The 24,659-nt window shown below is 40.4% G+C and overlaps 1 protein-coding gene across 1 annotated transcript in view; it reads right to left on the bottom strand.

The window, feature by feature from the left end:
- KIF1B (kinesin family member 1B) overlaps positions 1-24,659 on the bottom strand; it is a gene marked incomplete in the record, with an annotated part of 2,363,676 nt that overhangs the window by 1,770,039 nt on the left and 568,978 nt on the right. The window contains 1 exon segment of the mRNA XM_044063146.1: positions 23,008-23,083. Within this exon segment, the coding sequence (XP_043919081.1) occupies positions 23,008-23,083 (76 nt within the window).

Below are 24,659 nucleotides of genomic sequence, written 5' to 3'. Positions count from 1 at the left end.
TTATTTAGAGGGACTGACAAATGTTAAAGTATTACAGAATAGGGGGAATCTCACAGAACAAGAGAGAGGATCAAGTTTCGAAAGATTGTTGTTTTTTGAGAACACTAAAGCAAGAAACGTTTAGCACAATGACTCGCAACAGAAGTAGAAAGGGCGGTCTTAAAGCTTAGGGAACCTATAACTACGAAGGTAACAAGAGATCCTGTAGAGGTATTAGAAATATTTCAGAAACTCTATGAAAGTCTGTAAAGAGCAGAAAAATATGGAAATCAAGAAAAGATACAAAAGGAAATGTTTATGGAAGAATTAAATATTCCAAGGTTAGAAGTAGATGCGCCTCAATTACTGTTAGGATAGGAGGAGATGAGACAAAAACTGTGATGTATAACCAATCTACAGGAAATTCCCCAGGAATAGATGGTATTCCTGTGGAAGTATGGAAGTTAGGAGGGGAAAAAAACAAAGATCTGGAAGGTTTTTGTTTAACAGCATTTTAAGAGGAGGAGAAGTATGAACATCCTGGAAGAAAACAGTGGTAGCTATAATACCTAAAGAGGGTAAAGATCCACCAGATCCAGCTTCATACAGGCCCATTTCAATACTAAACCATGATTATAAGTGTTCATGTCTATAATGGCTAAAAAAAATGGCAAAATTGATAGATATGGATCAATGTGGTTTTGTGGAAGACAGGCAAACATTTGACATCATTAACAGAACAGTGATGATCGAGGGAAGCAGAATGTAAGAAAATACCACTGCTGTTGGTGGGTCTTAATGCAGAGAAAGCATTTGACAGAGTAAGTTGGTACTTTATATGCAGGGCAATGGAGGCATTCGTTATTTCCTGAAATTACAAGGTTGATTAGGAGGATATATAAGGGATCGGAGGTGAAAATTAAAGTGGGTGGGGTCCTCCCAGATAATTTCTGCTTGAGCAGAGGAACCAAACAGGTCTGTCCTCTTTGCCCTTCGTTATTTGCATTAGATTTACAGCCACTGCCAAACAAAATAAGGGACTCAGAAATTCAAGGACATAATTGGTATGGTAGTCAAGAAAAGCTGGCTCTATTTGTAGATTATTTTATAGCCGACAAAAAGTACAGTTTTGTACCTACCATAAATGTAGATGTTCGAGTGCTAATACAGCTGCAGTAATCACATGTGGGTTCTCTGTCGTCAGGCGGTCCCTCAGTCAGCCGAATTCCAAAGTCTAGGTCCGGTGTCGGTTGTTGTCGCTTTCTTTCCTGACGTCACTGAGGCAGGGGTATATAAGACACAGCCGACGCCATTTTCTTCAGTCTTTCTTGCCCCAGATGTCAGGTGCCCCCAGAAGGAAGGCAATACATAAATTATATTTGTATACATGAAATGCAATATAATCAAAAATCAGTAGTTGCAAGCAAATATACCATAGAAGGATAACCCCATCAGGTTGTAGGAAGAGGGGTTAGGCCTTTACCAAGAGGGGAAGGAGGGAGGGAAACCTGTACTGCAGCTGTATTAGCACTCGAACATCTACATTTATGGTAGGTACAAAACTGTACTATGTTCATCGTGCATACAGCTGCAGTAATCACATATGGGTAGAATCCCAAAGCTACGCACAGGGTGGTAGGCACTAGGTGGAACTGGGATGAGCCAGAATGCCCTGCAACACAGCAGTGGCAAAGACTGCTCTAGTTTTGGAATATAAAGGCAGGTGGTAGTGTTTTGTGAAGGTATGCACAGAACTCCAAGTGGCTGCCTCCAAAATATCTTTGGTAGGAACTCCTCTGAGGAAGGCTGTAGAGGTAGCTGTGGCCCTGGTGGAGTGGGATCTGATGCCTGTAGGGACAGATTTTCCATGATAGGAGTAACAAAACTGTATGCAGTGGCCTATCCATTTTAAAATTGTCTGTTTGGTAACTGGCTTCCCTTGAGCTCCTACAGCATAGGACACAAAGAGTTGCTCTGATTTCCTGAAAGGCTTTGTTCTGTCCAAATAATAACGTAGCTGTCTATGGATGTCTAAGGAGTGTAGGAGCCTTTCCCCTTTGTTTTGAGGATTGGGGTAAAAGGTAGGTAAGTGAATAGCTTGATTTAAAGCTACCCTGGATACCACTTTAGGCATAAATGACTGGTTGGTTCGAAGGGAAACCCTATCCTGATGGAAGATGAGAAAGGGCTGCACAGCCATGAGGGCTTGCAGTTCCGATACTCTACGAGCTGAGGTAATGGCCAGAAGGAAAGCTGTTTTCCAGGACAAGTATTGCAAATCTGTTGAGGCAGCTGGTTCTAAGGGAGGCAATGTTAATTTTTTCTAGAATGTAATTAAGATCCCAGGCTGGTATTGGTTGCTTCCTTGGTGGTCTTATATTCTTAGCCCCTCTGAGGAACTGTCTTAAGAGTGGGTGAGAGAATAAGGGTGGATCCGTGTTGAATTCTGCAGAAATGGCTGAGGCATGGATTTTTATGGAGGAAAATGAAAGTCCAGTGTTCAGCAGCTCAGCTAGATACTGTAATACCTGAGGCAAATTCAGTTTTTTAGGGTCCTGGCCTTTTTTCTTATTCCAAGAGCAAAACCGTTTCCATTTTGCGGAGTAAGCCTTTCTAGTAGATGGCCTTCTGGCCTCCAAAATGATATCCTGCACCTCTTTGGGGAGTAGAGTCTGTTGTGGTGTTAAGGAATTTTCCATGCAGCGAGATTGAGTGTTTTCAGCTGACTGTGAAGAGTTTTATAGCTGTGCTGAGTCAGCAGAAGAGGCATTAGAGGTAGGGGCCAGGAAGGAGTATGTGTTAGGCTCCTCAGTAGTGGGTACCAGTGTTGTCTTGGCCAGTCTGGAGCAATTAGTATCATCTTCGGTCTGTCTGCTCTTGCTTTCAAGAGCACCTTTGGCAGAAGAGGCAGAGGTGGGAAAGCGTAAACTGTCCATGCTGTCCAACTGAATGAAAGGGCGTCCACTCTCCAGGCCTTTGGATGAAAGGCCCTTGAACAAAACTTTTCCAATTGAAGATTCCTGTGGGAGGCAAAGAGATCTATGTCTGGCCTCCCCCACGCTTGGATTATCTTTGTAAACACTTGAGGATGCAACCTCCATTCGTGTGGATCTGTCATATTTCTGCTTAGATTGTCTGCCAGCGTGTTTTCCAAGCCTGGCAAGTACTGTGCTTGAAGTTCGATTTGCCATTCTAGAGCCAAGTTCCAAAGTGTCATGGCTAGTCTGCACAGGGGGTATGAATGTGTTCCTCCTTGTTTGTTTATGTACCACATTACTGTGGTGTTGTCTGTTCTTATCAATAATTGTCCTGGATGCAGGAGGTCCTTGAATGCTGTAATTGCATTTATCACTGCTAGCATTTCTTTTTGATTGATGTGAAGGTGCTTTTCCTTTTGGGACCATTTGCCCTGAATGCACCTGTCTGTCATGTGCGCCCCCCAGGCATAGTCTGAGGCATCTGTTGTGATGACGATTTGCTTGAGGCTTGCAGAATGGAAGACCTGTGTTTGTTTGACATGCTTGGGCCCACCATAGAAATTCCTTTTGCAAACATGGAATTATTGGTATTATTGTTTCCAAACTGTGGCTGTGTTGAGACCATAGGTTTTTTAGGTACCATTGAAGTTTCCTCATATGCAACTTTGCACATGGGATTAAAAGAATGCAAGATGCCATGAAGCCCAGAGCCTGCAGGATTTTCCTTGCAGTAAGCCTGGTACAATTTGCTAGTGTTTTGAAGTACTGAGTTAGTTGCCCCTGTTTTTCTGGCGTAACATAGGCCATCAGGGTGTTTGTGTCCAAGTTGGCACCCAGGAAAGTTATTTTCTGAGATGGTGTTAGCCTGGATTTCTCTTTGTTGATTGTGTATCCCAGAGAATTCAGTAACCGTGTTGCATAAGCCAGATGTTCCAGAAGTATGTGCTTGCTGTCCGCTTGGATCAGGCAGTCATCCAAATAAGGGTAAATTTGTATCCCTTGAAGTCTGCAGTAGGCAATTACTGATGCCAGGCATTTCGTGAATACTCTGGGCAGTAGATAAGCCAAAGGGCAATGCAGAGAATTGATAGTGGATTGAACCTGCAAGAAATCTGAGGCATCTTCTGCAGCTTTGTCTGATTGGGACATGCAGGTATGCCTCCTTGAGGTCCAATATTACCAGCCAAAACTCCTTGCCCAGCATGGGAAGAAGCTGCTGTAATGTGAGCATCTTGAATTTTGGTACGAGTAAGAATGTGTTCAGGATGGATAAGTCCAAAATGGGTCTCCAGTCGGTTCCTTTCCTTGGTACCAGAAATAGCCTGGAATAAAAACCTTGACCTTGTTCGTGAGTAGGTACCTCTTGAATAGCTTTCATGTCTATGAGCTTTGAAATTTGTAGTTGTGCCTCTGCCCTTTGATTGTGTGGCAGGTTTGGCATGCCTCTCATTTTTGGGAGAGTGTGAAAATGAAATCTGTAGCCTCTGTTTATAACGTCCAGGATCCATTTGTCTGTTGTGACAATATGCCAATTTCTTGTAAATAATGCCAGCTTTCCTCCCAAGGGTGCTGCCAGCTGAGACCTGCTTGGCATGGAAAGGAGGAAGTCATTGGGTTTGTTTCCTGTATTGTTGTGCACTGTCCTCACCACCTCTTGGTGCTGGAGATTGCCACTGCCTGCCTCTATATGATCCTTGTGATTGCCCTCTGCCCCTTGTGCGTCTGTATCTACCTCTTTGGGGCTTGTCTGTGGCTGGAAAGGACCAGTTTTTAGAAGGCCAATTTCTGCTAAAACGTGGTGGTTGAACCTGTAGAAAAGCTTTGACTGTTTGCATAGATTTGGCTTTTTCTTCCATTTTCCGTAGTATCTCCTCAGCATTAGTACCAAATAGCACATCCTTTTGTAAAGGAGCATCTAATAGTTTAGCTTTCACATGATCAGGCAACATTTGTTCCCTAAGCCATGCATGTCTACGAATGACTGATCCTGTAACAGCAGCTCTACTTGAGGCCTCTAGGGCATCATAGCCACATTGTAAATTGTGTTTACCCACTTGCTCTGCACTATGCATCATATCCTGCAACTCCTTCAAATCTAATTGTTCAGGTTGAGACATTTTATTTCTTAATTGTGATAACAGAAACTGCTGATATTTAAGCATATGAAACTGACAATTTAAGGCCCTCATAGCTAGGGTGGCCGAGGTATATACCTTTTTTCCCCACCTTTCTAAGGATCTTGACTCTCTTTCTGAAGGTAGTGGATTCTTAGCAGTAGAGGCCTTCATTCCCTTGGGGCCTTGAGAAATGGTTTCAGGGTCAGCATTATGGCTTTTGTAAAGAAATTGGTGAGAGTTAGGAACCCTGTAGTACCTATCAGGCTTGACTGGGGCAGGAGGCAGTGAATCCGGATTAAGGCAAGCCTCCGAGTAAACATCATCAAGTACGTCCAAGACAGGAGGTATCGCCAGAGGTCTGTGTTGAGGTAACAAAAGAAATTCCCTAAGTCTTTTCTTGGAATCAGAAAAGTCTTGGCCTTCCCAATGGAAGTGTTCCCTCAAGGTGTGCAAGGTTTCCCCAAAAAAAAACATCCTCAGGAGGCGATACTGAAGGAATGGACTGCTCTGCATCCGAGTCTTCAAATGGGGAGTAAGAGTGTTCCTCTATATCAGAATGTTCTGAAAAAATGGAGCCCTGATCAGAAGAGGGAGAATCCTCCTCCACTCTGGGTCTCTTGTCTGGAGGGGGTTGGGAACCCCTGATAAGAGTAATTAAATCTTCAGCCATTTTAAGCATCTGCTTTTTAGGCATGGGGCCTGGGGATGGGCCCTGTGCAACAGGCCTCTTGGGATGCCTGGCTGATTTGGACTTAGTAAAGGCCTTAATGGAAAAGGAAGATGAAGGTCTAAAGACACCATGGGTGGAAGTGGACCTGTCCACATTAGGAGGCTCAACGCTCACAGTGGCTTCAGTGGTTGTAGTCTGGGTCTGGGCCGAGGAACCTGCGGTCTCGGTTACAGAAGACACCGCCAAAGACATGTCGTCGGTAGTCAGGGACTGCATAGGTGTCTCGCTGAGAACCGGACCACGTGTAGCCGTTTTTGGCGTGGTGTCGGTGGGGACCGCGGACCTCACGTGTCGGTCCTTGTCCTTGCGTTTTTTGGTCAAAATGGTAGTCGGAGTCTCCGATGACATTTTATAATCGGAGGCTGTACCAAAAAAGTGTTGGGCGAACTCCGCCCGATGCTTAATAGTGCATTTATTGAAAGTCGCGCAAAAGCGACAGCCCGAGACGTCGTGGTCTGGGCCTAAACAAGGTATGCAAAGGGAATGGAAATCCTTATGCGGTATTTGCTTCCCACAAGAAATACAATTGTTAACTTTTTCTGACATCGGTCTGAGGCAAGAAAAGTTTCCCCAACGGGGTACTTAGCTTTAATGAAGACTTCGGTTTCCAATTTTTCGTAAATTCAGGAGCTGGCCGACCGGCACTTGCGAACTGCTTCTGCTTTGGGCACCGCACGGCAAAAAAGACTGAAGAAAATGGCGTTGGCTGTGTCTTGTATACCCCTGCCTCACTGACGTCAGGAAAGAAAGCGACAACAACCGACGCCGGACCTAGACTTTGGAATTCGGCCGACCGTGGGACCGCCTGACGGCAGAGAACCCATATGTGATTACTGCAGCTGTATGCACGATGAACATCCAGAAAGAGAAATTACAGTGCTGTGGAACATTTTGAGACAGTTTCAAATATTTTTGGGATACAAAATTAATGAAGTAAAAATAAAGACAATAGTGGCAAATTATGTACCCACATATGAATTGGTTCAAGCAATACCCATATTTATGGGGACATGATAAAATGAAGTATGTAGGAGAACTGATAAAAAATGATTCTGGTGTGGCAGCTAAGGATATGTGAGAAGAGACTAAACAAAAGATAATATAAAAGCTGACAAAATGGAAGCTTTCTTATATGGATATATATAGTAAGATACAGTTAAAATGTTTTAGTCCCATTAATCTTCTACAAAGGTCAAGCATAGTTTTATCAACCAGTGGAGAAGTTCTGGATAGCAATTAAGGGAGGGGAAGATGACAAGAGTCAAGTGGGATAAGATGATTCTTCCAGTAGAATAGGGTGGATTGGGATTACCAGATTTGAAGGGGTATTTCAGAGCTACACAGTTAAGGCTCCTATACACAGCACAAGCATAAAACTTTAATTCAAAGTGGAAAGGGATGGTGATGAAACAGGGGGAAGCTCAAGAAACAAGGACAGACTGGGATTTTGGATGCAGGCCTTTAAGGAGAACTACAACAATCATACAGATTATTATATTCATAAAGTAGGTGAAAGTGTCTTAAGAACTAAGCCAACACTGGAATGGAGAAAGGAGATTCTGTCAATAGGGATGACTGCAATTAGGGATATACACAATAGGCAAGAGGGGGCTGGAATTTATTGGAGAAAGCTGCCAAAGGAACCAAGGTATTGGGAGCAAATAACTAGACAGGGAAAGATGACAAAATGGGAAGACGCCAAAAATGTATTTGGACTACAGGTTAGAGACTGCCTTCTCTATCAAGGACTGACATCAGAGTATAGGTAAAGAGAAAGAAATATGGGGATCCTAAATGAAAGACTAGCACTGGTAGAGTTTTTAGTAGAATCTAGAACAAAAGCTGGCATTAAAAGAAGGAATAATTAAGTAGAGCATATAAAATATTGCATAATAACTACAAGAATCAATCAATCAGAGACGGTTAGAAAAGATTGGGAAAAAAGACTGGACAAGCAATTCACAAACAATGGGAGGATATATGTATGTCTCCCAAATATGTTACAAAATCTAGAAGATTTAGGATTTTTGCTTGGAAATGTTTACATAGATACTTTTATACCCCAAGTAGACTCCAGAGAATTCTTCCTCAGATAGACAGCAAATGTTCGAGGTGTAATGGGGAAGAAAGAGATAACTGGGAACATATTTTCTGGGAGTGCAGTGAGTTGGCAGATTTTAAGGACTCCCTGCAGAATGCACTGTTGGAGATGCTGGGTGGGCAGATTTGTCTGAAGAGGGAGATGATTTTTCTGAGCTATGATACAGAATCAGAATTGCCTAAACATGGTAAGGACTTGCTGTGTTTAATTACGATGGCTGCCAAAAAATCAGTTACTAGAAAATGGAAATCAAAATCTAAACCAACTACACTAGAAGTAGTAAATATAGTAACAAAGACAAAACAATTGGAACGGAGATCTTTAGAAAAAGGTAGGAGCAAACTACATAGGAAAAATTTGGAATTGTGGGATCAATACAAACGGGAGGAATGAGGATTAAAAGAAGGCTGGACTCAAATGAGATATGCAACGCTTGACTGAAAATGACTGGGTAGTTTATAAATGATGTACATCTGCAATTAGGAGTGTGTCAGTATGGTTTGTGATGTAAAATGCTTGCAGCTAGGATTGTGTCATTATAATTTGTTTTCATTTATATAAACGTATGACTGCTTACATCATAAGTGATGGTTTAATAAAGATGTTTCTTGTTTAAAAAAAGGCTAAATGAAAACTTCAGCCAATCTAGAACTTCCAATGAGTGACCTCCCAAACCTCCTGTAACAGAGGCACATGGGATATATGCAAATGACTCTTACGAACATCAGGTGTTTCAGCTATACGGCGATTCTGATTGCCCATGACTTTTACATTTGAAGTCGTTTTAATGGACAATTTCAGGCCAATAAAGCCAAACCCCACTAGCTATGGATATGCATATTTCGGCCTTGTTATGACCTTGTCATCATAGCAAACACCTGATGTTCATAAGGGTCATTTGCATATATTCCATGTGCCTCTGTTACAGGAGGTTTGGGAGGTCACTCATTGGAAGTTCTAGCTTGGCTAGAGTTTTCATTTAGTTTTTTTCAATTTTTTCAGTGTGACCTTCTAACTCTGTTTTAATTTGTTTAAAAAAAAAAAGGCAGAAATTGAATCATTTACGTAATGTTGCTTAGGTTATAGGAGATGTAGCAATATATGTGAAGTATAATGTTTGTAAACGTGAACTTAATGCAGTTTTGATTACTTTTCTATAAATGCAAATTTGCCTTTGTATGTCACAAGTGTTAATTCAATAAAGGTGTTTAAAAAAACACTACAAAGATGAAGACAATACAGATACAGTTTGGTGGGGTAAGGTGGGAGGGGCTAATCTGATAATTTTATTTGGTAGCTAACAAAAAACGAACAGGAAATAGGAGACAGCCTGATCCTTCTAGAACTTGGCAATACCTTCTTTTAACAAGTGTCACACAAGAGCCTCAATGATACATAAAAACGTCAGAGAAATGTCAGCACAGTGCAGAGAGTAATGATGCTGTCTCATACCATCTAGTTGTTAGCTTAGTCTGGTTCCAAGATAAAGAGCTTTCTGGGTGGAATTTGCCTGCCGTCCTTGAACTTATATGGGTTTTCACCCAACTCTTCGATTTTTTCCCCAAATCTTACAGATATGCTGATGAGTGAATTGAGTATCCTCTAAATTGTCCATGTGTGTGTGTGTGTGTGTGTGTGTGTGTGTGGTGTGTGTGTGTGTGTGGTGTGTGTGTGTGTGGTGTGTGTGTGTGTGTGTGTGTGTGGTGTGTGTGTGCACGCTCATGTGGGCATTTTCATGTGAAAGTGTAGGTACCTAGAGATAAACTAGTGCCTCACCCAGAAGTGGTCCTATGCCTTACGGCCAAGTATTTGCAGAGACATACCCTGGCTTCCCTGTGACAGTGAAAATGATAAAGCAAGCATTGGGAAATTAATAAAAAGTGTATTCATTTAGATCAGGAATGATGAAAAAGTGATTACAGGGGTGTGAAAGCTCTCAAAACTGACCATACAAAGAAGTACATGCTCATATAAAGAATTTACAAGTCTTAATGCAAGCTGGACTCACTGAAATCAACTTTTCTACGACAAATTCAAATTTGCCCAGTTTGATCTTCCTGGACTCTGAAGATGTTTTTTTCTTGTCATATCTGTTTTGCCATCTTATTTAGATCACACTACTATTTTTCCTTATTATTTTAGTTTTGTTCTCTAGCTAACATCAAATTATTACCATGACTGGCTTTATCTAACACCAGAGGTTCAAGAATACGGACTACATCTATGGCAAGAAGAACGCCTTAACTGCATTCTTCCTTAAATTGTGGTTCGATTCTCGGCTGGGGTGCCTTCTGTGTGGAGTCTGCATGTTCTCCCTGTGGTCGTGTGGGTTTCCTCCGGGTGCTCCGGTTTCCTCCCACATCCCAAAGATATGCAGTAGATGGATTGGACACTCTAAATTGGCCCTAGGTGTGAGTGCGTACGTGTGTGCCTTCTGTGGAAGATTGGGCGCGGGGTTGGCAACTCGACACTGTAAAACTCTACTGCCAATCATGAGCAGACAGATGATCCGCTGTGGTGACCCCTAACCAGGAAAAGCTGAAAGAAGAAGAAGAACACTTGCTATTGACCTCATGTGGAAAACTTTTATAGTGCTTCTCAGTTACACTCAGAAGTAGGCCTGGTTCTTATTCCAAAAAGCACACACTTTTTTTTTCTCTTTTTAACAAAAAATAAATAAACATAGCCTATGACATTAGCATAACTAAGTAAGGTGACCATTTTGTTTTCAAATGGCATACTGACTCTGCAGAGCACTGTGTGCATAACTTATAAAGCCACAACAGGCTCAATTTTTTGTCACTATCTTTATACGTGGTCTTGATTATTCCATTTAACAAGTATCATGATTTATAGGCAGTTTTCCCTTTGAGAGACAGAAGAAATAAATCCTATTTACCATTTGTGGAACAATTCTTTTTTGTCTCGGGGGGGCTATCCCATGCCTCAGCCTGCATCCCCCATATACCACAGAGCAACCCTCCGTAACATAGTAACATTTGATATACTGGTTAAATACACAGACCACTCAAAAGTGGCTTCCAGCCAAGTAACTTACAGCGAAAATAAAGACCAATAGCTAAAGCTGACATGTGGTAATGCCATCAGGACTACACTGTGTAAACGCACAATGTTTAGTGCTCTGAACAGCATGTTAGTTTTGTGGTCTTTTATACCATTTTCCTTTCCAAACATCGTGGTGAGATGCAATGGACTGATTTAACTCAAGAAATCTAATGAACCACATTATGACAAAAAGAAACTAAAACGGGACACCATACAGTGTCTGGCATCGTTTGTGAGCAGTGAGAATGAGTCTTCATACGTGTTGAAACTGCTGTGGGTTTCTGCTTCTTCAAGCTTGAAATAACCTGGCAGATAACATATCTTTATATAATGACACTTTTCTACAGCCACAGGCTACTACAAAGACAGATCAATATGAACTAAAAACATGTTCATAAGATTACCTTTGTCTATTTATGGAAAAGTCTGCCGATAGGTCTAGGTGCATCAGTTAACACCGTCTCCTCAAAGCAAGAGGTTCTCTGGTTCAATTCTCAGCTGGGGTGCCTTCTGTGTGGAGTCTGCATGTCTTCCCTGCATTCGCGTGGGTTTCCTCTGGTTTCCTCCCACATTCCAAAAACATGCGTTATGAAGCGTTTCTCCATGGACCTCAGCTGAAAATAGGCTCTGTCCTAGCTGGACTTTCCCAGTCAACAAATGTTAAATTAACAAATCAATCAATCAGTAAATGGAGACATACGTGCAATGGAATTTATGCACAGTCAATTTGGAAGACCATTAAAATGAGGTAAGCTGATACATTTTTTGAAAGCTTTCCCCTCCCTATTTTTCTACTTGCCGATGGAACTGAATTGAAAATGCTGAGATTTTAAAACCTGCCAGGGAGACTGCAAGCATCATCCCCTAAAAACATGACAGGTGGTTATTACACATGAAAATCTAAGGAGTGAAAGAACAAAGGGCAGGCTATGGCATTTAATCCTGACACATTCTTATGGAAACGTGTAGATTAATTAGAGTTGATACATCTGGTGTTCCAAGTTATTTAGTGGCTACTATTTGCCGTTTCCAGCTTGAATCAAAGTCGTATATGCTGACAAGGTTTAAATGTGCTTAGATTCAGATGTAGCTTTATAATGACTTGGTGAAGCACAGGATGGCTTATGAGCTGGGGAAAGTGAAGGACAGTGAAAGATTTAGTGAACTTGGAGTCGCACCACAATGAAAAATGTTCAAAAGATCAAATTCCCCATGAATATGGAAAAAATAATAATAATTCAAAGTAGAGTTCAAATTCAATATTGCATGTGGACCTTTTGACTCCTCTACTGTCTTACTTAACATAATACATTCAAAAACTGATACAGTTTACACTCAGCTAATAGAAGGAAGGACACTCAGCAAACTCGGAGCTATAATATACAACATTAAGTATCCTGTTTTTTGTTTATTTTGTTCTTTATTTCTTTGTTATTTATAGCAATTTGTGTACTGTGTATTTTTCTAGCTAGTTTCACTGTGTGTGAGGTACTAACTGGAAATTGTCCACTTTTATTAAGCATCTTGAATCGACAAAGAAGCAGAACAGAAACCAAATAATTCAAAGCTCCACAACTGCAGTACCAAACACAGCTCAATAAGAGACACCAAGTTGTTTTAGCGCTTTCATTCACATTTAATGACCAGTGAACTTCTTCAGAAACAACTTTACCATTCATCTCATTCATTAAATACAATTCAAATTAACATAATTAATTGATTAATAAGCTTGAATTTACAAATTTAAAGACACACTAAGACTTAATAAAAACTTCAGTGTTACTATATCAAAAAGACATTAATCTAAAAATAATTAAGAAAACATTTCTAAAAAACATTTCATATTGATGGTCTCGTTGAGACCAGGGAATTTATCTGCTCCCAGATAAATTTGCCAGAAGGATTCTTTACATTCCAACATTAATTTGAGATTTCCACCAAAAATGTGACAATCTACACTATCTAATACTGCAAAATTAAACTTTTTGAATTCACTGCAGCACATCGAATGCTTGGCTAGTGCATTATTAGAATCCTTCTTTTTGATAGCCAATACATGTTCACTAATTCTGATTTTTAGAGTTCTGGTGGTCATACCTATGTAATAACAAGGACATGTTTGACACTGAGCTATGTAAACAATCATGGAACTATGACAAGTGTAATATTCTCTAGACCAATGAGTAATACGTAAATGTTGAAAATATATAAAGGATGAATTTGTAACATGTCTACACTGTTTGCAACTGAAACAAGAATATGTGCCCTTAGTCCTAATTACATCTGAATTCTTCTTGTTACCAGTGTGTTCTTTCCTTTCTAATATGGTTTTCAAATTAACTACCCTTTTGTAGGTAAAAGATGGTTTGTTGCCTATAATTTTAGTGAGATCTTGATTACCTAATATAATTTTCCAGTTGTTTTCTATAATTTCTTTTATTACCCACATTTCATTACATATGGGCAATATGAAAGCCCCAACAAATTCTTTGTTGTTGCTATCAAAGGAAGAGGTGTTGGGCAAACCACAGATGAGAATGGGCGCTGCTTTATTGTCTCGAAGAGCCAGAACTTCTTGTTCAATGTTCTGAAGCCATAGTGTATCATACCCTCTATTTAGAAAAAAACCCCTTAAATAGGTCATTTCCCTAAGGAAAACTTCTTCATCAGAAGTTAATCTACTCAAACGAATGTATTGCCCCTTTATTACTCCTTTCTTCATGTGAAAGGGGTGTATACTTTTCCTATGTAAATATTGGTTGGCAAAAGTGGGTTTCCTATATATGATACTACTAAATTTACTTAAAGTGTTATCATAACTAATTTGTAAATCAAGAAAGTTGATTTTCTTTCCAAAACCACCAATAGAAAATTTTAAACAATGAGTAGTGTTGTTTAAATATTCTACAAAACTGTTAAATTCGTTCAGGGTTCCATTCCAAATAAAAAACAAATCATCTATATACAGTGTAAAATAATATTTTACTGCTATAAGAACAATTTTCCAAGTAGATGTTTTCCCACTGGGCCATGAACAAATTAGCATAGGCCGGAGCTACCCGTGCTCCCATGGCCACACCGGAAATTTGTTTGTATAAACACTCATTAAACCTGAAAAAATTACTCTCTAAAACAAATTCCATAAGTGTACATAAAGTGTTAACTTTAGTATTAGTGAAATTGGTGTGAGAAATTAGATATTGTCTCAGATAATCAATGCCCAAGTCGTGATCTATGCAGGTGTATAAGGACTGAACATCCAATGATGCCATAACTAGTTCAGGTACAAAAGTTTGAAAATTTTTTAGTTGTTCCAACAGATGCCAGGAATCCTTTAGATAATATTTACATTTTTGGACAACAGGATTAAGAATAAAATCAAGCCAAAAAAAAATCAGCCTAAATTACAGAAAAATTTCACTGATCCCCCCTTCAGGCCTATTATTTCGGCTGCCAAATATAAGACAGAAAACATTTCCATTTGGCTTGATTTTACTCTTAATCCTGTTGTCCAAAAATGTAAATATTATCTAAAGGATTCCTGGCATCTGTTGGAACTAAAAAATTTTCAAACTTTTGTACCTGAACTAGTTATGGCATCATTGGATGTTCAGTCCTTATACACCTGCATAGATCACGACTTGGGCATTGATTATCTGAGACAATATCTAATTTCTCACACCAATTTCACTAATACTAAAGTTAACACTTTATGTACACTTATGGAATTTGTTTTAGAGAGTAATTTTTTCAGGTTTAATGAGTGTTTATACAAACAAATTTCCCGTGGCCATGGGAGCACGGGTAGCTCCGGCCTATGCTAATTTGTTCATGGCCCAGTGGGAAAACATCTACTTGGAAAATTGTTCTTATAGCAGTAAAATATTATTTTACACTCGTTATATAGATGATTTGTTTTTTATTTGGAATGGAACCCTGAACGAATTTAACAGTTTTGTAGAATATTTAAACAACACTACTCATTGTTTAAAATTTTCTATTGGTGGTTTTGGAAAGAAAATCAACTTTCTTGATTTACAAATTAGTTATGATAACACTTTAAGTAAATTTAGTAGTATCATATATAGGAAACCCACTTTTGCCAACCAATATTTACATAGGAAAAGTATACACCTCTTTCACATGAAGAAAGGAGTAATAAAGGGGCAATACATCTGCTTGAGTAGATTAACTTCTGATGAAGAAGTTTTCCTTAGGGAAATGACCTATTTAAGGGTTTTTTTCTAAATAGAGGGTATGATACACTATGGCTTCAGAACATTGAACAAGAAGTTCTGGCTCTTCGAGACAATAAAGCAGCATTCTCATCTGTGGTTTGCCCAACACCTCTTCCTTGATAGCAACAACAAAGAATTTGTTGGGGCTTTCATATTGCCCATATGTAATGAAATGTGGGTAATAAAAGAAATTATAGAAAACAACTGGAAAATTATATTAGGTAATCAAGATCTCACTAAAATTATAGGCAACAAACCATCTTTTACCTACAAAAGGGTAGTTAATTTGAAAACCATATTAGAAAGGAAAGAACACACTGGTAACAAGAAGAATTCAGATGTAATTAGGACTAAGGGCACATATTCTTGTTTCAGTTGCAAACAGTGTAGACATGTTACAAATTCATCCTTTATATATTTTCAACATTTACGATTACTCATTGGTCTAGAGAATATTACACTTGTCATAGTTCCATGATTGTTTACATAGCTCAGTGTCAAACATGTCCTTGTTATTACATAGGTATGACCACCAGAACTCTAAAAATCAGAATTAGTGAACATGTATTGGCTATCAAAAAGAAGGATTCTAATAATGCACTAGCCAAGCATTCATGTGCTGCAGTGAATTCAAAAGTTTAATTTTGCAGTATTAGATAGTGTAGATTGTCACATTTTTGGTGGAAATCTCAAATTAATGTTGGAATGTAAAGAATCCTTCTGGCAAATTTATCTGGGAGCAGATAAATTCCCTGGTCTCAACGAGACCATCAATATGAAATGTTTTTTAGAAATGTTTTCTTAATTATTTTTAGATTAATGTCTTTTTGATATAGTAACACTGAAGTTTTTATTAAGTCTTAGTGTGTCTTTAAATTTGTAAATTCAAGCTTATTAATCAATTAATTATGTTAATTTGAATTGTATTTAATGAATGAGATGAATGGTAAAGTTGTTTCTGAAGAAGTTCACTGGTCATTAAATGTGAATGAAAGCGCTAAAACAACTTGGTGTCTCTTATTGAGCTGTGTTTGGTACTGCAGTTGTGGAGCTTTGAATTATTTTATTAAGCATCTGTTGGGCTGTTTGTTTCTGATAACTTGTTGCAGTTAAACTCTTTTTTCTAGAGGCTCCTTTAGCTGTTTAAAACTTTCATTTAAAGGCTCACTGCTGCTTTTCAGTTGTGAGAAACATTTCTGCAGTTTGTTTCTAAGTAGTGGGTATATTTGTAGCATGCATTTCCATATTCAGGCTTATATTTGGGCCTAGTGTTTGTGGAGGCTGTGTGTCTGAGCACATATTCAGGGACATCCTGGTTTAGCCAAAGCCATCAGGCATTTCAGTGAGAGAGAATTGTTTGAGGTCATTGACTGACTGAGATCACCTGGACTACAGCTTAGACTAAGCACCTCATTGGTTCTTTTGAGATTTCTTTCTTAAAAGCTGTCTCAGGTTTCAACTTTCTGTTACCTAAGAAACTCAGTTGCAAGTGTTCTGCCATTTTACACTCAGCTAATCGAAGGAAGGACACTCAGCAAACTCGGAGCTATAATATATAACATTAAGTATCCTGTTTTTTGTTTATTTTGTTCTTTATTTCTTTGTTATTTATAGCAATTTGTGTATTGTGTATTTTTCTAGCTAGTTTCACTGTGTGTGAGGTATTAACTGGAAATTGTCCACTTTTATTAAGCATCTGTTGGGTTGTTTGTTTCTGATAACTTGTTGCAGTTAAACTCTTTTTTTCTAGAGGCTCCTTTAGCTGTTTAAAACTTTCATTTAAAGGCTCACTGCTGCTTTTCAGCTGTGAGAAACATTTCTGCAGTTGTTTCCCACCGTCCCTCCCTGTTGGCATAGTGTTTATAGTTGGTGGCTTTGCAGTTGCCCTCCCCTAGTGTAAATTTGATATGGGACCCTCCTCCCAGTCTGGTGTCATTACCTCATTCTACCCAGTACAGGGAGAACATTTGAGAAGGCCAATCAGCTTAGTTTCTGCTACTCCTTTCTCTCTTTCTACGAAGAAAAAAAAAATCTGCTTTTACTGTATTTGTGTTTCTTCCTACTTTATTTTGCTTTTGCGTCATCTTAAAAGTACTCAATTGTATTTATTACTGCTTGGAGTAACTCATTCCAAGCCTTTTAGTTTAAGCACTTGGGCTTCAGACCAGTTGTTTTACATTATGAAGGTTTGTGGCCTGCACTGTAGTGGCAGAACAGGTAGCTTACATCCTTCTAAGTTGGGAACTGCTGATTGAGGACTCAGTGTCTGTTATTCTAAAAGTGTATTAGTTCTGGTTTAAGCACTTGGGATTCAGGCCAGTTATTTTACATTAAGAGGGGTTGTAGTCTGCACTCTTGCAGGAGGACAGGCTGGACTCTGCCCTTCTGACCTGGGAATTTCTGGTTAAAGGCTTATAGTGCCTGCATATTTGAACTGCTTCTTACTGAAATTGGTACACCTTGTTTGCTGTAGCATAGACTAGATCCAGGCCTGCTGAATCTAGCTTTGTTTGTATAACTTGAGCACTAATCAGGCATTATTTAAAGTATTCAATTGTATTTATTACTGCTTGGTAGTAACTTGATTAAAGTGTAGCTATCATTCTAAGTCTTTTGGATTAAGCACTTGGGCTTCAGACCAGTTGTTTTACATTAGGAAAGTTTGTGGCCTGCACTGTGGTGGCAGGACAGGTAGCTTACATCCTTCTAAGTTGGGAACTGCTGATTGAGGGCTCAGTGTCTGTTATTCTAAAAGTGTATTAGTTCTGGTTTAAGCACTTAGGCTTCAGGCCAGTTATTTTACATTAAGAAGGTTCGTGGTCTGCACTCTTGTGGGAGGAGAGGCTGGACTCTGCCCTTCTGAGCTGGGAATTTCTGGCAAGAGGCTTATAGTGCCTGCATATTTGAACTGTTTCTTACTGAAATTGGTACACCTTGTTTGCTGTAGCATAGACTAGATCCAGGCCTGCTGAATCTAGCTTTGTTTGTATGCTTGTTATTTCCCTGAAATGCTAATTCCACCTAAAACGTGGCTTTTCAGCGCTTCTGTGGATCCATAGTGATATCTGTATTGCTTACTGTACTTATTTCCTTGTTTCACTTGAAAGAGAGTTACTGTTTGTTGTTTTTGCATTTAAGTTACTTGTAACACATTGCATTTAAGTTACCTGGCACTTGCTCACTAAAGCAATTATATAAGTCAGCACTAAAAAATTAAAAGCACTACACCCTCACAAACTCCCCTTGAGTACCTTGTTCCCCATTGGCCTTTTTTTCCAATTATAAAGGAATTCCCAATACTATTCTAGCATGTCCAAAGGTCAGTTGTCAATCTCCTCTCCGGTCCAGCTGGTGAATCTGGGAATCTTGAGGCAATGTTACAACTGCCTCATGTACACAGACAACCCTCTCCTCCTCCCAACAAATTCCAACACGTGAGAGATGCAACCATATAGCCAAACTGGAGGCTAAGCTCTCTCAACTCAGTACTGGCGTAACCAGTCAGGAGGAGAAGGAAACCACACTCGCTACAATTCCAGTCTCACATAGACCTACCACGACAGCAAACCAAACACATAAACACACAAAAACATACTCGGAGGCTCTAAATAAAAATCTGCCTAAGCAGCAGAGACCTCCAAAGCAGACACCCAAGCAACCGCTACCCCAAAACAAAACACGTGCAACACATAGCTCACAAAGCCAGTGTGCCAAACAGTCACAGCCCTTAAGGCTAAACAACACACCTGATGCACTTGTAATAGGTGACTACAGTCAGGCACACTGACGTCCCGCTCACCAGGCTGAACAAGGAGAAGGTCACGGTGAGCTGCCTGTTGGGCGCTAGGATCCGCCACATAACACACACACTCAGGTCACTCCAAGGCAAGTACAAATATGACTCAGTCATTGTCCATGCTGGTGTGAATGACCTGAGATGTACCTCCCTGGACTATATGAAAAGAGACATAGAGGAGCTCTCGGAGCATGTCGCCCAGGCCGGTATAACCCTGACCTTGAGTAGCATCTTACCCTCACCAAGAATGATGCCACAATATGAAGACAAGATGATCAATTTCAACAACTGGCTTAAGTATTGGTGTCATTCAAAGGGGATCCAATGCCTGTCAGCCTGGGATGACATGCTCGACGAGCCACGATGCTTCGCTAGGGACGGCTTGCACCTGTCACCCCTGGGCTTTCGGATATTGGCAAAGGCTCTTGCTACCCCCATAGTGTCTTTTTTAGGCAAGGCTCAAAAGACAAACCCACCTCCATAGGTATCACAAGGGATAAGAAACTAAGAGTAATGCTACTCAATGCCAGAAGTCTAAACCTCAAGATGCACGCACTCAAAACTCTCCTTAGCATGGAGAGCATAGATATCTGTGCAGTAACAGAAACCTGGTTCAAGGCTCCTGAGAGCACCCCAGCACTACCAGGTTATACCTCATACAATGCTTTTTGGCCCCAAAACTTGGAACGAACCACAAAAGGAGGAGGGGTATCAATATTCGTCAAAGATACCCACACCTCCAGGTTGGTGGCACAGCACGAAGCATCAGAGACTATCCATGTGCAACTAACAGTGGGTAAAACTGCCTTCCAGTTTATAGCCTGCTATAGACCACCATCCCAAACCCAGGAACCCCACTCAGACTTCCTGAAAACACTGGAAAATATGAAGGTCTCCCCAAACACCATTATATTGGGAAACTTCAACTACCCAAACATAGACTGGGAGCATTACTCTAGCTCCAACACCCTAGCCCAAAGGTTCCAAGAATTTATAAACTCAAATGCTATGGAACAACTTGTTACCACTCCCACAAGAGGGGAAAACATACTGGGCCTGATCATCACCAACATGGGGACTCTATCCTCCAGACCAGAAGTGTATCCCTCACTTGTAAGATCAGACCATAAACTAATCTCACTGGATATTCACATCCTGACCCCACCCCCTGCCCAGAAAACCACAGTGAAAAACTTCTCTAAAGCAAATTTCACACTCCTCAAAACCGAGGTGGAATCCTTCAAAGCCCCCGGGCCTGTGGAAAATACGGCCCAAACCACAGAATCCTTTATAAACGCATTCTATGAACACCTTCAGGAATGCATGGATCATGCAATCCCAAATAAAACCAAGACCCAATCCTCCAAAGGCAGACGTCCTGTCTGGTGGACCCCAGCCATAAACAAACTATACAATAGAAAGAGGAAGCTACTACATGATAGAGCAAAATCCCAAAAAGTGAAGGCATCTCTGATCAGTATTAGCAAAAAACTATGGGCACTCATAAAATCGTTTAAGGCCAGCTTTGAGAGAAAAATTGCACAGGACACTAAGGATAATCACAAGGCTTTCTTTAGTTATGTTAGGAACCTGGGTGGGAATTCCCAGATATGCTCAGAATTAGTCCAAAATTACAAAAAATTCACCGAACCCACAGACATTGCCAACATCCTAACTGACAGGTTCAGCGCAAACTTCTCCCCCCCTCCCTACCAAAAGGGCAAATATCTATCCCAGCAGAGTGCTGCCCCCCTGACATCTCAGATGCTCAGGTAAGAGCCGCCCTCTCCAAAGCAAAAAACACAGCATCAATGGGACCAGACGGTGTCCCAGGCTGCGTCCTACATGAACTCCAAGAAGAGCTAAACCCAAACATAAAACTACTGTTCAATCTCAGCTTTACTACAGGATATGTACCCAAACAGTGGCGTACAGCAACAGTGGTCCCTCTCCACAAAGGTGATGCCTCAACGGATCCTGGAAACTATCGCCCCATAAGCCTGACTAGCTTGGTCTGCAAAGCTATGGAAAGGATCATCATGGACCTCATAAATAAAGATATTGGGGACCTACAGACACTGGATCCTACCCAGTTCGGCTTTGTTAAGGGCAGATCCTGCCTTTCAAACCTGGTCGATTTCTTTGAAACAGTCACCAAGGCCATTGACGAGAGGAAGGTGGTCCACACAGCCTACCTGGACCTCGCAAAAGCCTTCGATATAATACCCCACTCAGGCATTATAGATAAGCTCACCAGCTTAAATATAAACCCCTATGTCACTAGATGGGTTGCAAACTGGCTCAAGGACAGAACCCACATGGTTAGAATTGCTGAAGCCATGTCAGACTCCAAACCAGTTACAAGTGGCGTCCCACAAGGCTCAGTCCTGGGACCTCTCTTGTTCGGTATATATTTCTCGGAGGTACAGGCCAACACGAAAGGACTGTGGCTGACCAAGTTCGCAGATTACTGCAAACTGGGTGCCATAATCGACTCTCCAACCGACACAAGCATCCTCCAAAAGGGCCTCATAGAAACAGACAACTGGTGCCAGAGCCATGGCCTCAAGCTTAACACCAAAAAGTGTATAGTCATCCCTCTTTGGCAAAAACAAAGTGCCCACAAATTACCATATAGGTGGTAATCCATTAAGTACAGAAGTAGTAATTAGGGACCTGGGGACCCAAGTTGATAGCAATCTCTCATTTGACAACCACGTGGCCAAAGTGGTTAGAAAAACATTTTATATAGCCCACCTAATCATGAAGGGATTCACATCTAGATCAGGGGAGGTCATCGTGCCTCTTTACTCATCCCTCATCAGGCCCATAATTGAGTACAATGCCCCTTTTGGGATGTACCTTACCAGACACCTGCAGCAACTGGAAAGACCCCAAAAGTACCTCACCAAGAGGATCAAAGGGCTCAAACAGATGCCATATGCTGCCCGGTTAAAGAAACTCCAGCTCTACTCAGTGGCATACCGCCTGCTCAGAGGCGATCTGTGCCTGACGTATAAAGCCATGTCCAACCCAGAATTAAAGGACATGCTGCACCTCAGAAAATCCAAATCCCATCGAGCTACGTGCTCGAGAGACTTGAACCTCAGCACTGAAATAAATAGGACATGCTGGAGGTACAGATTCATAACCCAGAGGCTCCCTTCACTCTGGAATAAAATCCCAGTCCAGGTTAGGCAGACTCCCTCACTGACTCTCTTCAAGAGGAATCTTGATGAGTGGATGGGAGATCGTAGGTTTACCCCGGGTATCACTTCTGTGTCACTGTTAGACAGAGGCACAGTATACTAACCTCAAAAAAGCAAAATTAATTTAAAATAGGTGGCGAAAGTCAAACACACACTGGCTAGGCTTATAAATGCCCTAGGGCAGTTAGCCTAGTATGAACCTATGAACCTAATCTTGTGGAAATAGGAATTTCCCCTTTAGCTACCTCATTAGAAGAGACTGTAGTTTTACACTACAGGCATTCACGATAGTACCCCACTGCCCTCCAGATATTTTTCCACAGCAATGTATATTTTACATTGTGCAAGTTTTTTTTGTTATAAAATTTTATGCACAACACTTATTTTTAGCACCAGAGGGCACTGTGTCAGTTAATTTAGCCAGTATTAACTGCAAAATGGTTAGCATGACTTGCATGGCTGTGAACCACCACTACACTAGATGTTTACACCATCTCAGATTTAATCCTTATAGCATTATTTGTTATGGTGCATTCAATCAGCTGCTCCTTGTTATGTCTGGAGTCTTTCTCCTCAAGTCTATACTGAAAATTGTCTCTGATCAGTTGAATTTTCTCAATAAACAATAATAAATACACGTGTGCTGCACTGAAATGGAACCCTAAGCGTGGTTACATTTTACTCTACTTATGAAATATCTGCAGATGGACTAACATACGCCTACTTTCATTTTGAGTATACATCTCCTGTATCTAACAAATATTTATAATAAACTATATACTGTTTCACTTACCAAGGTTTTCCCGAAGCAACCAGGTCAGTACAGAGTCTCTGTATGGAATGAAGTCGGTTTTCTTTTTCTTCTTACTCTGCATAAAAAACAAACATGTTAAGGAATGTAATCCAAGGCCAAATTACAGCACTAGCAAAACCAATACAATTTAAAAGCAAATCTTTAAGTGTGTGTGTGTGTGTGTGGGGGGGGGGGGGGTAATAGAATGATTCAGGAATGTTCTTTGGCACCACACTTCAACCCTCATTTTGAAACTCTCATCAACAGGTACAACATGTGCAAAGGAGACAAGCAGCAGCACTCACTATGGATGCCAAAAGTTAGAAACAGATGCAGAGTTCTTTGGGGTCTGCTGGTGAGCTATCTTTAATTGGAGCCCTCCTAGTCCACCAATGTGAAAAGTGAAAATGCATAAGAGTGCCACCATAAGAATGTCACAGGAAACGGAATCAAAACATATTTTCCAACCAATCCACTAAAACAACTGCTAAAGCCTGAACAGTCTACCCCTTTAACAAAATTAGCAACTGGCTAATACTTAGGGTGCCAACTGTGTTTAACTATTCGAGTTTCTCAACGTAAGTTCAGGTTTATAAAGCAAAGAAAACACAACACACTAAACACAGCAAAATACAACAAGCTGTCACAAAATGGTGCAACTAATACCCACAGGCAAATGGTTTATAAGTAGATGAGTTTTGCGTGCATGACAATACACAAAGCGAGTCTATAAAGGTGCCATGAATTTTTTTTTTTTTTTTTTTTTTTTAACAATTATGTGCATTAATGCAGGAGATCACCACCCTTGACTAAAATATAACAGACATCAGTAAATAAATAAATATATGAATGCATATCTCAACCAGCAATAAAGAGTAAACATCAGTCGTGACATGCACACAAAACAGATAATTTATTTTATCCTTGATATACTTTACAAGCTTCCCTATATATAAATGGACAATTTTTAACCATACCTTGACACTGCATAACGTCTGTTACAATGGCCAACTATTTTCAGAGAATTTTGTCAGCCTTGCTGTGTATTAAGTTCATCTATTCAAGTATGTCTCTGCCTGTGCTGGAAATTAATTTTTAAAATTTTAAAATCCCCCCCCCTCCCAAGAGAGTTGTCCTTGCACTGTAAGCACCACTTACGAAGTTGGCCACTGTCTTTTCTCTTGACCAGTAGATTACAGTGTATATGCCCAGTTACTTAGCCGTTCTGGCTGACAAGCTTCTGCATTTAGGAAATGAAAGGAAAGCTGTTCTACTTGGTACCTCTCTGCCAATGGCTTTGTACTGACTATACACAGATTCTCTGCTATAATTTGACCTGAGGATTGAAAGACTGCTACGCTCAGCTTCACTTCACTCTGCTATCCTATCCTCAGTTTTCATTTACCCCTCTTACTCTATTATACTTCCTACACACAAACAAACACGTAACTGGTATTCCCTAACCCTCCCAAACAACCTTACTCTAAAATACAAACACTCCGGTTACTTTTTACATAATTTCCAACTTCCATTTAATCTTTTGGAACCATGCCCAACTATCTTTCTCCTTTCAAGGCTCCAGAGAGCACCACTGCAAAATTCTTACCACACTTTTCGGCCACCAAACCAGGATTAAAACGCTAAAAGTGGAG

Source organism: Protopterus annectens, chromosome 2.part1 (assembly GCF_019279795.1).
Source record: "Protopterus annectens isolate FY-2018-M chromosome 2.part1, PAN1.0, whole genome shotgun sequence".
Taxonomy (NCBI): Eukaryota; Metazoa; Chordata; order Ceratodontiformes; family Protopteridae; genus Protopterus; species Protopterus annectens.
This window is presented reverse-complemented; position numbering and strand designations above follow the sequence as displayed.